Source organism: Podarcis bocagei (assembly GCF_964188305.1).
Source record: "Podarcis bocagei genome assembly, chromosome: 1".
NCBI classification, from domain to species: Eukaryota; Metazoa; Chordata; class Lepidosauria; order Squamata; family Lacertidae; genus Podarcis; species Podarcis bocagei.
The window spans coordinates 46,936,701-46,953,499 of record NC_138125.1 but is presented as its reverse complement, the minus strand read 5'-3'; the positions used below and the strand labels follow the sequence as shown (position 1 = coordinate 46,953,499).

At 43.6% G+C, this 16,799-nt stretch overlaps 1 protein-coding gene across 2 annotated transcripts in view; it reads left to right on the top strand.

Annotated features, from left to right (window-relative positions):
- The first annotated feature begins 305 nt into the window (after positions 1-305).
- The window catches only part of UBR1 (ubiquitin protein ligase E3 component n-recognin 1), a 61,833-nt gene continuing 45,339 nt past the window's right edge, over positions 306-16,799 (top strand). For both annotated transcript variants that reach the window (XM_081211483.1, XM_081211482.1), the window contains exons 1-5: positions 306-558; positions 9,208-9,464; positions 12,621-12,699; positions 16,150-16,260; positions 16,559-16,689. In XM_081211483.1, coding sequence (XP_081067609.1) covers positions 307-558; positions 9,208-9,464; positions 12,621-12,699; positions 16,150-16,260; positions 16,559-16,689 — 830 coding nt within the window. In that variant the 5' untranslated portion in view covers position 306. The remainder of the gene's footprint in view (positions 559-9,207; positions 9,465-12,620; positions 12,700-16,149; positions 16,261-16,558; positions 16,690-16,799) is intronic.

The following is a 16,799-nucleotide window of genomic DNA, read 5'->3' as shown; positions in this document are numbered from 1 at the left end:
AACTCCTAGGGACACTGGCCCCCTACCAGGGCTGGATTCAAGTGTGATTATGGAGAAGGGGCTTTATGTGGCCCCCCCCCCATATTTTATTCAAGTTGTCTCCTTTGCCTCCAAATATGTGCGTGCCGGAGGGTAGCTTATGCAGGTCGTAGAAAAGCTTCCCCTAATGAAACACAGAGCTAAAAAGCGCCACTTCCTCGCGCTCTGCATCTCCCGCCCGCTTAACAAGCCGCGGCTGCACCGGCGCCCTCCTCTCCCGGCCGTGGTGGAGCGTTCTCCTGAGCATGCGTGTGCGATCTGCCGCGCATGCTCAGTGTCGCCCAGGACCAAATTCGCCTCGGTTTCCAGCGCTGGGCGTCGGGTCAAGTTTTTTGGGCGAATCCCCCCCTCCGCCGCTCCTCCCCCCTCCCCCCGCAGCTGGTTTCCGGTGGGGCCGCGGCGGGGCTCGGCTTGGAGATTGGCAGGTCTTCTAAGATGGCGGACGCAGGCGACGGAGCCGGAGGGATGGCTGGAGCGGGAGGCGCTGCCCCCGCTGCGAAACCCTCGGAGTTGGCCAGGGTGAGATGCCGCCGCCGCGTGGGCTTGGCAGCCCTGTGGGCTGGGCGCTGGGAGCCTCCCCGCCAGCTTGTGCCGTAGGAAGGGGGGAGTCTGTTCCCCGCGGGTAACAACGCCCCACGTCGCCCGCATTCACGGGGCTGCCGGCTGCTTCCCTGCATGTCTGGAAGGGGCTCTTTTCCAGAAGTGCTCGGGGTCTGGCTCCTGCTAATCCCCAATTGCCCGCTGCTCTGCAAACGCCTCTGTCAGGTGTTGGAAGTGGGCACCTGCACGGTGTGCCACACAGCATGCATGCTCCCGTTTAAATGACCGGCAAGAATTAGGACCTTTGCTTCGCGCTCCTTATGGTGTCTAAAACAGGCGACTTGCTATGAGCCGCAGCTGTTGTCTTAAATGTGAGCGTCCCCTCCTCTCTCCCGGTCTTGAGAAGATCTTCTCTTGAGCCGCGAACAGGCAGGGCACTACCAGTTAAAATGAGGATTTTAATCTAGGGCAGTGGTTGTGATCAAGCAGAAGATTTTGTTATTGTAAAGTTGGGAGAGAGGAAAGGGCTGAGTCCAAAGATCTTACCTTCTTCCTCCTAATTCTGGTTGGGCTTAGTGGATTGTTTTGTTTTTTTCTTTTTAGGCCACAATAACACCAAGAAAAGATTAAGCCACATCAAACTCACTGGGTCTGATATGACACAGTTCTTTTAAATATGTTTATGATAGTTTGTGTTTATTTACAAATGGCTCCCGTGCGGTGACCAGCAATGCCAGATTTCCCCCCTCCACCAGTTCTCTAGTTAACGTTTTAGTAAAGCACCTAACCCTTTCCAAATATATTAATTTAATCTCATAAACACTTTCAAGGTGTAATAAACAAATGCAATGCTCAGACTGTTCTTTTTCTTTTTTTAGTTAATTTTGGTTTTATTCTGTCTACTGTCATTCTAAAAGTGCATCAGTTTAATACATGTTGATACTGATGCTATTGACACGTAAACAGGCAAAATACATAGACAACTCAAGGACTTACTGCTTAACAGTATGAAATAACAGTTCAAGGAAATAGTGGGTTTTCAGGAAGTGCATATGCTGTTCTGAGTAAAAGGAACAGCGTAGCCAGAATTTATATGTTGTGTTCCTAGGCAAGACATTCTTGGAAATAGTGTGAAACAAATTTGACAGGGTTTTTCATTAAATGATTTCTTCATGGAAAGGAGTTAATGTGTAAAAGCCAGAAATAGAAAAAGAAAGTGGACTGGTAATAACCAAATGTGCAGAATGATAGGCAGACCTAAATGTGCAGAAAGAAAGAGAAGTGAAATGATAGCATGAGGAAACTGGAAAGTGTAAAATGGGAGGACTGGAAGCTTGAAGTGATAAGAAATAGAGAAATGAGCAGAAGGTACCTAAAATGGATCATTATTATTTGAGATAGTGCATATACTACTTGTTTAGCATTGACTTTTCATATTCAAAATTGGTTTCAGTTTCTACTTAAACAAAACAAACTGCATTCCAGTTCCAGCCATTTCTTTCTCTTTTGAGCTGTCTGAACTTCCAGAGCAACTAAACTTAGTGAATACCATGTTAAAATGTTTTCATCTTTATTAACAGGAAAGGTGGCAGTATCATAACCTAATTTATTGGCATAAAGGGAGATGGCTTGCAGGCAGCCACGGACATATGTTGTCCAACTTACCATGTCAAATAAGAAGGGCACACACACATATATTCTGTTTATTTCTTTAAAGTGCATGTGAGTGGGGGATGATTGGACACAGATTCATGTATTTTTGAAGGGAACTATAACTTTATCAACTATCATATGTATCATATATGGGAAAGGAAAACATCAATAGAAAGGCACTCAAAGTGGTCTGGGGTGATATTAATTATTTGAATCTATTCCAGTCTGGGTTGAGGCTTGTGTTTAGAATAGAAACGGCCTTGGTTGCCTTGGCAGATGTCTTATGCTGGAGAATGGATATGGGAAGTGCAAGCTGATTGGTTCTCTTGTTGCCTTGAGCTCGGGCAGCTCCGAGTTAGAGTAGCTCTACTCCTCCTGGAGGACTCATCCTGGCAGATGATGCTGGAGACTTCTATACCTATGGCTCAGAATGTGCCTCAAAGTTTTCTCTTGTGCCCTGTGTTATTTACATCCGTACAAAATTTTGTTTGTATGCCACCTTTCCGTAGTTCAAACCATGCTCAAGGCATGAGATTGCGAAAAGAATACTGGTTGGGTTGCAGTGTCATCAGTACACAGAAGGCATGCATGTCTAATCCACACTTCCCTCTATCCTGATGAGGTTATGGATTTATTGAACTGGTATTTGAAGAAGGTTTTAGGGTGCATGAGAAGAACAAGCTGAAGCTTAATTCAGACAAGATGTGGGCTGCTCTGGATAAGGAAATGGATTGATCCAGATGGGGGTATGCAACCAGCTCTGAAGGACAAAATCCACAACTAGGGACTTACTTATTATTATTTAAATAATTCTAAATAATTATAATTCACAACAGCTGCCCATAAATAAACGTTCCCTAGGGGGCTTACAACAAAAGTATCAAAAACAGAATATACAATTAAATTAAAACCCAACAATATACAATTAAATTAAAACCCAACAATATATAATTATTGCTGCATTTAGAGACGGCATAAAGCAGTTTACAGTCCAGATTTAAAACAATTTTAAAACCTGGGTGAATTAGAAGGTCTTCATCTGGTGCTGAAAAAACCACAAAGAAGTTTCCAGATAAGCTTGTCTCTTGGACTTGATCTTGTAGATGGAACCACATGTTGCAGTAATGGTGACAGTGGCTAGGAGTTTAGATTGCCAAGTTTAGGTTGCTTGTGTGCAACCATATCTAGAGAGGATGGACACAGTCCTGGCTTCTCATGTGGTAGTGATGGTCAATACTGTAATTCACTCGGGGGGGGGGGGCTGCCTCTAAAATCCAGAAACCTTTGTAGTATTATTGGTATGAATTTGATGCTAAAGTGGTATTAAGTATTTTAGCTGGTTTTGATAGTTTTATGCTTCTCTGGTATTGCTATTTATACTCCTACAGTTATTTTATTGTTGTTGGATTTTATCTTTTTGCCTATGTGTATTGTGGTTTTGGTTTTTATGGAAGCTACTTTGTGAGAGGACTTAAAAAAAAGAAAGAAATCTGTTTTATTGGTTTTCCATAGTGGAACAGTAAACAGTAAAAACTTGGAGTACAGTTTGCCAATATGTCAGTTTCAGTTGGTAAAATTAAGGTACATATGATGATATTTTAAGGTTAAATTAAGCTTCTTCATAACAATACACGTGCTACAGGCGGTTGTAGTAGCAGTACTGCCTTGCTAATGTAATCTGTAAACAATGACCATGTACTGAAGAACTTATCCTTCTTACATTGTCCATTTATCACATTGTCCATTTATCACTCTGCCACGCTGAGGCAAGCATTCAGAAAGTGCTGTTTTCTACACATGAGTAAACCAGGAATGTAAAGATTTCCTCATGTTTTCCACCTGACAGCTTTTCCATTCTGACAGCAGCTATTGGCTAGGAAACCAAAGCCCAAGAAGTAATCTAAGAATTGATATTGCCCTCTGATATCAGTTTATGATAAATTATAATAGAAATTTCAGAAAAGACATTTTGCCAAAATTATTGTGCCGGGGCGCAGTCCTACAACATACAGATCTGGGATCCCAAAGCATCACACACCCTTCAACATTTTAGGGACTGATTATGGGTGATTTGAAAAAGTTTGGGTGGGGTCCAATGCCAATTAAGTATAGAGAACCTTTGTCCTAAAAGATGGCCAACGTTCTCTAACTTTAATTAACAAATTAATCCCATGTGAAGAACAATTTTGTAATATGCAGTGGCAAGAGAGATGTTGGAACCACTAATGACACATACAGAGCATCTTAACCGTGTCTACTTACAGTGGTACCTCGCAAGACGAAAAACGCGCAAGACGAAAGAGTTTTCAATTTTTTGAGTCGTTCCGCAAGACGAATTTTCCTATGGGCTTGCTTCGCAAGACGAAACGTCTTGCGAGTTCTTGCGAGTTTGTTTCCTTTTTCTTAAAGCCGCTAAGCCGTTCGCAAGACGAAAAAACCGCAAGACAAAGAGACTCGCGGAACGGATTAGTTTCGTCTTGCGAGGCACCACTGTAATTAAATGGGATTTACTCCCAGGTAAGTACCGTATTTTTCGCTCCATAGGGCGCACCTGACCATAGGGCGCACCTAGTTTTTAGAGGAGGAAAATACGGAAAAAAATATTCTGAATCAAATGTTGCACTAATCTATTTAAAGGAGCAAAGTGGGCGGCTCCTGTCCGCTTTGCTGCTTTAAATCGAGCCTCAGAGGAGGGTAGGAAGGGGAACCATGGCTTATCTAAGTCCAGTTAATAATGCTGAGCCTGACTTATGGCCATCGAGATTAGCCTGGCCGTCTCAGTGGAAATCTGGGGAGGCTGGGGTGGACTTTCAGTGGCCAAAGTGTGGTTGTGTCTTCCTGCCCGGCATCTATTTCCTGCCCTCTTTCCCTCCTGCACCCCCGCACCCTGCTTCGAGGGAAGGAAGCGGAGCCATGGATCCTCTGCTCGCAACTGCAGTGGATTCCCTCCACTTTGAAGCAGGAAAGTGGGAGAGGAGCTGCTTACATGAGTGTAAGCTGCTCCCCTCCCACATTGCCGCTTCAAAGGGAACCCGGGAGGAGGGAATCCGCAGCAGCCGCAAGCAGTGGAGGATCCATGGCCCCTTTCCTTCCCTCCTCCATGATTGCTTTGAAGCAGGAAAGTAGGAGAGGAGCTGCTTACACGAGTGTAAGCTGCTCCCCTCCCACTTTGCTGCTTCAAAGGGAGCCCAGGAGGAGGGAATCTGCTGCATTTGGCAGCAGAGGATCCATGGTCCCCTTCCTTCCCTCCTCCGTAGTTGCTTTGAAGCAGGAAAGTGGGAGAGGAGCTGCTTACACGAGTGTAAGCTGCTCCCCTCCCACTTTGCTGCTTCAAAGGGAGCCCAGGAGGAGGGAATCTGCTGCAGCCGCAAGCAGTGGAGGATCCATGGCCCCTTTCCTTCCCTCCTCCATGATTGCTTTGAAGCAGGAAAGTAGGAGAGGAGCTGCTTACACGAGTGTAAGCTGCTCCCCTCCCACTTTGCTGCTTCAAAGGGAGCCCAGGAGGAGGGAATCTGCTGCATTTGCCAGCGGAGGATCCATGGTCCCCTTCCTTCCCTCCTCCGTAGTTGCTTTGAAGCAGGAAAGTGGGAGAGGAGCTGCTTACACGAGTGTAAGCTGCTCCCCTCCCACTTTGCTGCTTCAAAGGGAGCCCAGGAGGAGGGAATCTGCTGCATTTGCCAGCGGAGGATCCATGGTCCCCTTCCTTCCCTCCTCCGTAGTTGCTTTGAAGCAGGAAAGTGGGAGAGGAGCTGCTTACACGAGTGTAAGCTGCTCCCCTCCCACTTTGCTGCTTCAAAGGGAGCCCAGGAGGAGGGAATCTGCTGCAGCCGCAAGCAGTGGAGGATCCATGGCCCCTTTCCTTCCCTCCTCCATGATTGCTTTGAAGCAGGAAAGTAGGAGAGGAGCTGCTTACACGAGTGTAAGCTGCTCCCCTCCCACTTTGCTGCTTCAAAGGGAGCCCAGGAGGAGGGAATCTGCTGCATTTGCCAGCGGAGGATCCATGGTCCCCTTCCTTCCCTCCTCCGTAGTTGCTTTGAAGCAGGAAAGTGGGAGAGGAGCTGCTTACACGAGTGTAAGCTGCTCCCCTCCCACATTGCCGCTTCAAAGCAATCACGGAGGAGGAATCCGCTGCAGCCGTGAGCAGCGTCCCCTTCCTTCCCTCCTCTGTAGTTGCTTTGAAGGAGGAAAGTGGGAGAGGAGCTGCTTACATAGGACGCACACACATTTTCCCTTGCTTTTTAGGAGGGAAAAAGTGTGTCCTATGGTACGAAAAATACGGTAGGTTTAGGATTGCAGCCTTACTAATAATCTTGACACATGGGTCTGAAGATGACAGCAGATTCCGCAATTTATAGCAGCTTTATTTTTTGATGTGCACAATACTAGGAATCTAGTGTTGGAAATAATAACAAGTTAAATATGAAATTAAAATGAAATACTGTATCTTAATAAAATGTTGCCTGTATTGATTTTGTTTTGCATTTCCTCATGGGATTTAAAAAGGATTGTGTAGACTTGCACAATATTTAAATAAAGTGCTAGCCCATTCATTGACTTTTTTGCATTTCCTCATGGGATTTAGCATGTTAATAATGATTCTGCTGAAGGCACATTATAAGAGTATAGTTATTTTTAAAATACAGAAGTTAATAAACAAGATACTTATTGTCTTTACTGATGCTAAACTTGAGTAAAATTGAAGGGGTTCAGAGAAACTACATTGAAATTAGACTTTTTCAATGTTTCTACTTTGCATTTCCACGTAATTCAATATCAGAAGCTTTTGTAAGAAGCAGAGAACATGTATCTAAATGAAGAGGGGAGGACTTTGCCCTGTCTTTGCTAGCGAGCTTTTCAGTGAGCTTTTAAAATGAAAAATATTACAAGGTGTAACTCATGTAATTTATTTTCTTGCTGATTTTAGAATTGTGTCCTCTTCCCTTTTTCAAGTACTGATTGTACTGTGCAGTGTGCCAGATAATTCAGTGAGGATGGCAGGGTGTTAATCAGAGATGGCTTTATGAGCTAGGATTGATTATAGGCTATTATTTAGCTATTAGGAAAAGGTGCTGCCTTTTCATTTTGGCCTTTGATGTTCCACACATGACTAATATGCCTGCAGGTGGCCTAGCAACTTTTGTTGAATAATTTTCAAGACTATTTTAAACCCTAAAAAACCAAGGGCAGACTATCGAACAGAATCCATTTGTCCAATGATGAGCCTTTTGTTTGAAATCTGATGTGGAGGCCTTGCTCCCAAGTGTTCAGTATGTTAGCCTGGAATCATTTTGAGATGTGAGGTAGAATGGTGCAGTGGACTTCGACTGGGAAGAGTCACGTTTAAATCTTTGCTCAGCCACAAAGCCAACTGGGTAACTTTGAGATGGTCAGTCTCCCTCTCAATCCAACCTTACAAGGTGGGTAAAATGGGAATAGAACCACCATACAAACAGGATAAAAAATTATCAGCAAGCAGTACTTAAAATTGTAATTTGTTGGCTGTTTTAAATGATGTAATTATTATTGTTTTACTGCTGTAACATAGTACTTCAGATGTTACAGCTTTACAATTATGTTAACCTCTTTATGAAAGAAAAGTTGTATAGAATATATAAAAACAAATACAAACACTGTGGATTTCCACATGTGATCTCTGGGCTTGATGGAAGTTTTGTGGAACAGGAAACATAGAATCATAGAGTTGGAAGAGACCACAAGGGCCATCGAGTCCAACCCCCTGCCAAGCAGGAAACACCATCAGAGCACTCCTGACATATGGTTGTCAAGCCTCTGCTTAAAAACCCCCAAAGAAGGAGACTCCACCACACTCCTTGGCAGCAAATTCCACTGTCAAACAGCTCTTACTGTCAGCACCTCTCCCTTGGTAGCAGGTTATGAGAACGTAAGTGTTCTCCTGGATCACATCAGGAGTTTATTTGCTCTAGCCTAGTCTCAGATATACTTAACAACCAAGCATGAACAAAATATTATTTCCATATTGTTTGCCTTCAGCACTTGGTATTCAGAGTGGCTGAGTGGGGAATTGAACCCTTGTCTCCCTTGCCCTAGTCTGGCACTCTATGCCATCCTTGCTATGGTGATGTATATATATAAACCATTACTTTATCTGTTATTCTGGTCTTTTAACAACTGATATATTGGGATCAGCCATATTCTTTTGACTGTGTTGTAACCAGCTCTGGCACCTTATGGTGAAGTGTGGGTGAGAAATGCATCATCATCATTATTGTCATCATCATAATCAGAAACTATTCGTTGGTGCCTTTGGGGAAAATGTTGGTTGAATGGCATATGGAAGTATGTTTGTAAATCACGTATACATGCTGGCATCTAATTTTATGACTTCTTGTAGCCACAAACCTGGCTTAAGCTAACATTTCTGCAATGGTAGAGCATGAGACTCTTAATCTCAGGGTTGTGGGTTTTGTTGGGAAACAGGGGGTTGGACTAGATGACCCTCATGGTCTCTTCCAACTCTGCAATTCTATGATTTACAAGTGGAGCATTTCCCCACTTGTTATATTGCATGCCAGTTGTAATCCTGCTATGAACAGTTATAGCCCGCTATTAGGAAAGTGTGGTTATGCCGATGAAGTTGATTGTAATGGGAGAAATGCTTCTAGAGTATTGTGTCATGTGAGTCATCCCTCTTGTAGCTTCTCCTGATGCTTCATAGCTATAAAGATCTGAGGGTGGGGGAAGAAAAGGAGGAGCTGAGGACAGCTAACTCATGCCTGTAGCTCCTGAAGGCTTTTGGAAATGGCAGCTTCAGAGCTTTTGTCCAGGACTGAAAGATGGAAACATATATCGCCAGTTCTTAAGCAGTTACTTTTCTCTTTAAAGTCCTGTACAGCTTAGCTTGAGATCATGATACATGAAAGAATGCCTGTTCATGTGCTCCGATTATCCAGGCCCCTCCGCCAATGTCTAAGTATACTTTTGTGTTTCTTGCAGTGGTGGGACGAGAAGCTTGACTTTCATACTGCCTTTCTTCAGCATCTGGCAAAAGTTGTTCCGGACATTTATTTTGATGAAATGGATCCCTTGCCAGAAAAGGAGGAAGAAATAGCTCAGATGACCATACTTTACCCTCTGGAGTGGTATCTGTTCGGTGAAGATCCAGATATCTGTCTAGAGAAGCTACGGCAGAGTGGCACTCCTCAGCTCTGTGGAAAGGTGTTCAAAGGTGGAGAGACAACATATTCATGCAGGTGAATAATTACACTCTTGCTCTTCAGTATTTCCTACTGTTATGTGACACAGCAACATGCAGATTGCAAAATAGATTTGGTGCATCATGTATTTCTAATACGTTTGCACTTTCTGAGGATGCTAGTATAAGGCAATAGTCATATAAGGGCAAGTGATAACAGGGATAGGGGAAGAGGGGAGTCTTGCAACTTAAAATAAAAAGGAAAACAATGGTAAAAGCAGATAAACTTTCATTTAAAAGACATGGGCACAGCAGCTGGGCCTGGGACATGGGGAGTTGAGAAAACCCCTGTTACTTACATCTAGTCCCCCAGCTCCCAGTGAGGTGTAGAGCTGCAGCTGTCTGTTGCTGTTGTAATGAATTGTAGGTGGGGCTGCCCTGGAAGACAACCTGGAAACTTCAGTTAGCGCAGAATGTGGCTGCCAGACTTTTAACTAGCGTAACTAGGCTGAATCACATTATATTTATTTTGCAAAAACTGCATTGATTACCTACTTGCTTCTAAGCCCTATGCAGGATACTGCCATTTAACTTTAATTTTTTTAAAAAAGATATTTATTGAGATTTTCAAAAAAGTTACCAAATAAAAAAGAAAAAACCTCCTCCTCACGCCTCCCTTTTCTGTATTCCAATTCAAATTTTTAATTCAGCAAATCCCTCCCCTCTTCAATCATCTTAATCTTCAATTTTAAAATATTATAACATTAAGTTTTTACCTGTTAATAACCATTTTCTCGTATTCTCTTATAACATTACAGCTAAAGACCACTTAGTTTCTATCCAACATCATTCTAACATTCATTAATTTTACAATATTTCTGAAGATAGTCTTTAAATTTCTTCCAATCTTCTTCCACCAACTCTTCTCCCTGGTCTCGGGTTCTGCCAGTCATTTCCGCCAGTTCCATATAGTCGATACTGCCATTTAACTTTAAGGCCGAAGGTTCAAATACCTGAAGGAGTGCCTCTCTTTATATCAACCTACTGGAGTCTCAAGATCTGTTTCCTGCTTGGTAGGGGGTTGGACTCGATGGCCCTTGTGGTCTATTCCAACTCTATGATTCTATGATCTTCAGTTAAGGCTTTTCTCTGTGTACTCTTGCTAGGGGAAGTACATTATATCAGTGTTTCCCAACCGGTGTTCCGCGGCACACTAGTGTGCTGCGGAACGTTGCCTTGTGTTCCGTGGGAGGGAGGCGGGCGAGTCGGGCGGCGAGAGGCGGGGCGGCGGCGGCGAGCACACGCGGGGCGGCGAGCTCCCTCCCTCCCACATCCCATCGCCCCTCGCTTCGGCCGGCCTACTGGAGGAAGGCGCGAAAACCTCGCACATGCGCAGGCCTTCCGCCTGCGACAGCCCAGTAGGCCGGCCGAAGCGAGCGGCGATGGGATGTGGGAGGGAGGGAGCTCGCCGCCCCGCATGTGCTCGCCGCCCGACTTGCCCGCCTCCCTCCCACGGCACACCAGCCTACCTCCGTGGGAGGGAGGCGGGCGAGTCGGACGGCGAGAGGCGGGGCGGCGGCGGCGAGGAGAGGCCGCCCAGCACGGGGCTGTCGCCGTCTGCCTGCCTGGCTGCCTGTAAGCTCGGCGGGCAGCGCTTCCGTCCACAGCGCCCGCCTCGCGGCTCTCATTCCCTGCCCCTGCCAAAGCTCACCCAGCCAAGCCGCGCTCTCCTTCCTGCCTCGCTTTGCTGCCTCCTCCCCCCCCACCCCCAAAGCTTGGAGGTTCCCCGGCAGGAAGGAGGGAACTTAATCCTCTCCAAGGGCTGCGGAAAACAGACATGCAAATGGGGGCTTGCCAGCTCTTCAAGCGCCGCCGGCTTTCTTCGGGAATTACCGCCCGCCGAGCCCGGTAACGCTGACAGGCCGAGCCGCGGGGCTTGGCAGCGCAGCCGGCAGAGTGTGGGAAAGGGCGGCCGCCACGCGCCGGGCAAGGCGAGACTCGACGGGGAGGACACCGGCAGCAGCGCCCCCCCCCCCAGAAACCCGCTCCGGGCAGGTAATTCACAGAGAGTGGACAGAAGGAAGCCTTAAAGGGCTTCAGCCTCCCAGAGTGGCGGGGAATAATAATAATAATAATAATAATAATAATAAATAATAAAAAATAATAAATTGACAGGTGGTGTTTTTCTAGGTGAGGGGGTGGGGACTGTAATAACAAAAAAATCAGCTGTATATCAACCGCTGTTTTGCAATGAGGAATTTCAAATAAGGAAGATCAAAAGGAGAATGTTTTTTTTGGGGGGACTCTCTTCCTCTTCCTCCTCCTCCTCTCGTTCTTGCTCCTCTTCCTGGCAAAAGGGCTGCTGAGACCCCTTCTCTCTTGGGTGCCAGTGGGTGCTGTGACGTTGACGCTGTTGTGGCAAGTGCCTTTACTTAGCAGAGTGCATTCCCCTTTACACAGGAGGGGAGGGAAAAAAATTGAAACTTACACTTTCGTGCGTCCCTCCCGGCGCGACGCTGCGCGCTGACGTCACGGGGCTGTAATGGTGGTGTGCCTCGAGATTTTTTTCATCAAACAAGTGTGCCTTTGCCCAAAAAAGGTTGGGAAACACTGCATTATATAACAAAAAGGGAGAGAGCCTACTCTGTGCTGCCCTGAGTTTGAAGTACTCTCCCTGTAGAGGCATGGCCACTGACTTCACGATTTTTAGGCACTAGGTCAAACCTTTATGCATGTTGCAGTTTGTGTAGTTCATGTTGGTTAGTCTGCTATGTTGTTTTAACTGCTTCTAAATAGTTTATATACCACCTGGTATCTGTGAGCATGAAGGGTCTAAATATTTTTTAAATAATAAATATTTTTACAATAACTTGACCGCTATTATAACATGGTGACTCAGTTTCGATAGAGAACTGAACCGTAGTTCAGGTGCATGGAGACAAGTCTTGGTGAGCCTTGGGGCTGCACATTTCCTCTTCTTCATGAACAAGAGAGTGAAAGCCTTTGCCTTTACTTCTGAACAAACTGCAGTTCCATGTTAAATAGTTGCACCTAATATTGAAGCCAAAATATTAATATTGAATTTGTAATGTTCATACTTCGACTGAAAATGAATAGAGTGTCTAAAACTTTGCTACCAACGTTGCTGGAATATGGCAGGTTTGTGATGTTTTGGAGTGGGTGGTTATACAGTGGTTTCTTACTTTCGTTGCAGAGACTGTGCAATTGATCCAACTTGTGTACTCTGCATGGATTGTTTCCAGAACAGCATTCACAAAAACCACCGTTACAAGGTAATCAAATAGTAGATAGGTAGCCGTGTTGGTCTGTCATAGTCAAAATAAAAAAAATTCCTTCCAGTAGCACCTTAAAGACCAACTAAGTTAGTTCTTGGTATGAGCTTTCGTGTGCATGCACACTTCTTCAGATACACGTATGTATCATAACTGTATGCTTCACAATAATTTGCTAGAGCATTTTCTTTTCTTTTTAAAACTTGCTTTTATTATTTTATTAAATATATAATAAGCAAGACTAAGAGATTATTTCAAGAATTCAACAAAAGGTAAAGAGACAAAAAAATAAAGAAAATCATTTTTAAAAAACTTGTACAAAAGAAGCAGTGTGACAGTATTCCAAGATAAGATGTAAACAGCGAATCAAAAACTCATCTAATCAAAAACAGCACCAGATGAAATCAAACCTAGATGGAATTTCTCATTTGTGTGACTGTGTTGTTAAACAAGCTACAAAAAACCACCAGACAGCTGCAAAGTCCAATGGGTCCACTTCCCCTCTGAGAACCTGGAGTTGGTGGGTCAATTTCTCTGTTGTGGCTATAAGTAAAGCTTTTTATAACCAGTTTGTAATAGAGTACATAGAAGGTTCTTTCCAGCCTTGAGTCACAACTAAAGGAGCAGCTGTTAGCAAATGAGTTATCAGTATCTTGCTATGTAAATTGGAATTATCTCCGACAAACGTGGAAAATAAGCACAACCTGGATACACCTATAGATCTTTGGCCTGGTGATGGTACTGAGTTCAAAAACCACTGAGCCTTTCACATTGCAACTCCACCAACAAAATGGGAAGCACCCTTTTAGCACGTGGCTTAAACGTACAGGGGTTAAAAACCATTTCTGTATTTAATGAATTTTCCCTACCAGAGCTGAAACTGAAATGAAAGGTTTAGAGAACCACATTCTAGACTACTGTGAGGGATTGATTTCGAAGGCTACATCAGCCTCCCCATGCTAATCAAAGGTTTTCAAAGGGAGCCAGAGCATAAAGTGTTGAAACAAGTCCCTTCCAAGAACCCTTGGAACCATGACATTCAAATCTCTTCAAAGATCTGCCTCCAGTCTGTAATTCCTCGTCTTTAATAAAATGAGAGATATGTTTCATGCTCAACAAATCTATTTTTTGCTCTCGCAACTTGTTGCACAAGGCTAGTTTGTCTACTTCCTTATAATGATGAAGAAAAGCCGAGGGAGTCAGTGGAGATGGAGAGGAAACTAACTTCCCTCTCCATCTACACCAAACAACTAGTTTCCCAGGTTTCGCCATAACAGCCATAATCCTGGTTAGCAAGGGAGAGCAGCCAGCCAGGAAGTTGACTCTGGGCTCTTGATGGTAATCCAACATTTAACGTCATCAGTGGTTAACTGTGGGATCATCTGGCATAACTGCAGCACATCAAAATAAGTTTGTAGGTTGGGGAAGCCCCATCCTCCTGCTCTTGACTTGGCAAATGAGAGACGTAGCAAGTTTGGCTGCAAGATGAACATGTTGAGAGCTGATTGCCAGCCTTTAATAGTTTTACTTGGAATTAAAATAAGGAGCACTTGGAAAATGAACAGGAGCCTGGGCACAGCAACCATTTTAACTTTGGCTGGGCTGCCCTGGGTCAAGAGGTTTAAATTCCTCCAGGCTCCAAGGTATTGTTTAATCTGCTTAAGCATCGGTAAAAAATAATTTTAAGCAAATCATCCAAATAATCCCTTGTGCTTTCTAATAAGGGTTATACATAGTGAAATAAGGTTATGCAAAGACGACTCGAATTCATAGATTTCTTTTCAGGCTCTGAATATGTTTTTAGTTACTAGTTTATGACTTGGGGAGGACTAGTCTAATTGCTTTCCTAAATTCCAGACTTCTAATAAACTTTGACTAGGTGTCTTAGCAGTTGAATTCTTAACATACAGACTGAGCTCTAAAGAACACTGCAACTTTTTCCACTATTGAGAAGGGGTTGGGAGCTTGTTTTTCTTGAACAGTGGGTTCCATGCCACATACCAAACCATTTTTGTAATTGAAGACTTACCAAATCAATTTGTGAGATGGCGTGGGGATTTGTTGAAAGAAAAAAGTAAAGTGATATACCCAAGCCCTTGTACACACCTGCAGTAGCTTTGTAAATCTCAGCGGTTGGTGTGGAGATTGCTCAAACTGCATTGAAGGTTTGCCTGGCTGGTGACATCTCGGCCTATGTCTACCACTGCCTCTCAATTCCCCTAACCTCTGAACAAAAGGAATGTTGAGAGTTTGGTGCAACTTTCAACTCCTATCTCCCCAGTTACTGCTGAACAAGTTCAGCCTGTTTTCTCTTGGTCAAAGCGTTTAGTTAGCATAAAAGTGTGGTTTATCATAAAAGTATACAGTCAAACCCAAGAAGCTTTATTGCAATTAAGCAAGGAAATAGAAGGGATAGGAAAGAAAATGAGTAGAATACAAAAGGGGGCGGAATCCTTTGTATTCCTTAGATTGCATCATCCATGATGTTTAGTAGATGGTAGTTTTTTCATAGAGAGCAATCCTCATTTTTACTGCTGTAGGATCAGGGAGGGGGCTGATGGGAGCAGGAGAATTGTTCAGTCAGGTATGGTCATATGGACTCTAATGCAAGAGTATGGAATCTGAAGCCTCCACCTAATTTCACACAATGGAGGGAATGGTGGAAAGAGTCATATGGAGCAAAGTTTCAGTGCTTGGAACATAGCATGTCAAACACATAGTCAGAAGAGCACCTGGGAAAATGGGATGCTGAGTTATGATTTTGGCTTCTTTCGAATAAACCATAGTTTAAACTAAGCAGAGTTTCCTCATGTTTCTAAAACAAAAGTGAAAACTTACAGTCTCTTTGTGGCCCTGCCAGAGGAGGAGAGAGAGCACCCAAGCCTGAGGCTCGTTATTGCTCACACACATAATGCTAATACATAGTTGAGCATAGTGTTCTAAAAGGGCTTTGGGTGCAAATTTTTATTTATTTATTTATTTAACATTTATTTGTTTAATAAAATTTGTTTGACGGTGTAACAAAACCAACACCCAAAACCTCAAAGAGGTTTACAAAAAGGATAAAACAATACAGTCATTAGTAAAAACAGCTATTTAAAACATTCAGATAATAAATAAAATCAGTGATAAGCGAAAGACTGGTGAAAATACATGGAAACATTCTACGTATCTGAGTAGCCTTGCCTGTTTTCAGCAGGTTTGAAAAGAGGCCTGCCTTACATTGGTAGGCAGGGAATTCCAAATTGTGGGAATGCCACAGAGATTCATTTCTTACAAATGTGGAACGAGTATTATGTGGCACCTGTAAGAGTGCCAGTTTCACAGAATGAAGTGGTTGAGTGGGAATGTATGGGGGAAGGCGACCTCTCAGGTAAACTGATTCCAAATCATGTAGGGCTTTTTGTACTAATAGTAACACCTTGTATCTGATGGCCTTAATTGTTTCAGATGCACACTTCTACTGGAGGAGGTTTTTGTGATTGTGGAGATACAGAAGCATGGAAGACTGGACCACTGTGTACAAATCATGAGCCTGGAGCAGCAGGAAGCACGGAAGAGGTAACACACCTGCCTGTAATATATTGGAAAACAGATATTGTAAGACCTCACACTTCATGATGTACTTGTTGCTGTTATGGGAGTGTATGTTTAGATGAGAGGCAGTATAAAAATATTTTTTAATAAATAACCGCTCACTTATTTTCAGAATGCTGCATTTATATATTTTTAAGCTTTTTATTAAATTCCCATTATTCAGATTTTTGTAACAACAGTTGGAGGAAGAGTGTTCCTTATGTTCAACAGATTAATATTGCACAGGATTTCTTAATTCATATTAGCGTTTCCCCCCCTGTAGAACGTGGAATGCCAGTTGAATGAAGAGCTAATAGCGCAAGCAAGAAAAATGTTCCCTTCAGTGATAAAATATATTGTAGATATGACTGTTTGGGAGGAAGAGAAGGAGCTGCCTCCAGAGCTCATAACTAGGTAAGTGATGTGCTGGAGTTGGTGGCAAGTGTTTTACTTGCCTATAAGTGGTGAAACCTTAGAAAATAAAGCAGAGTCATTCAGTTACTTAGTAAGGAAAGCCAAAAGGA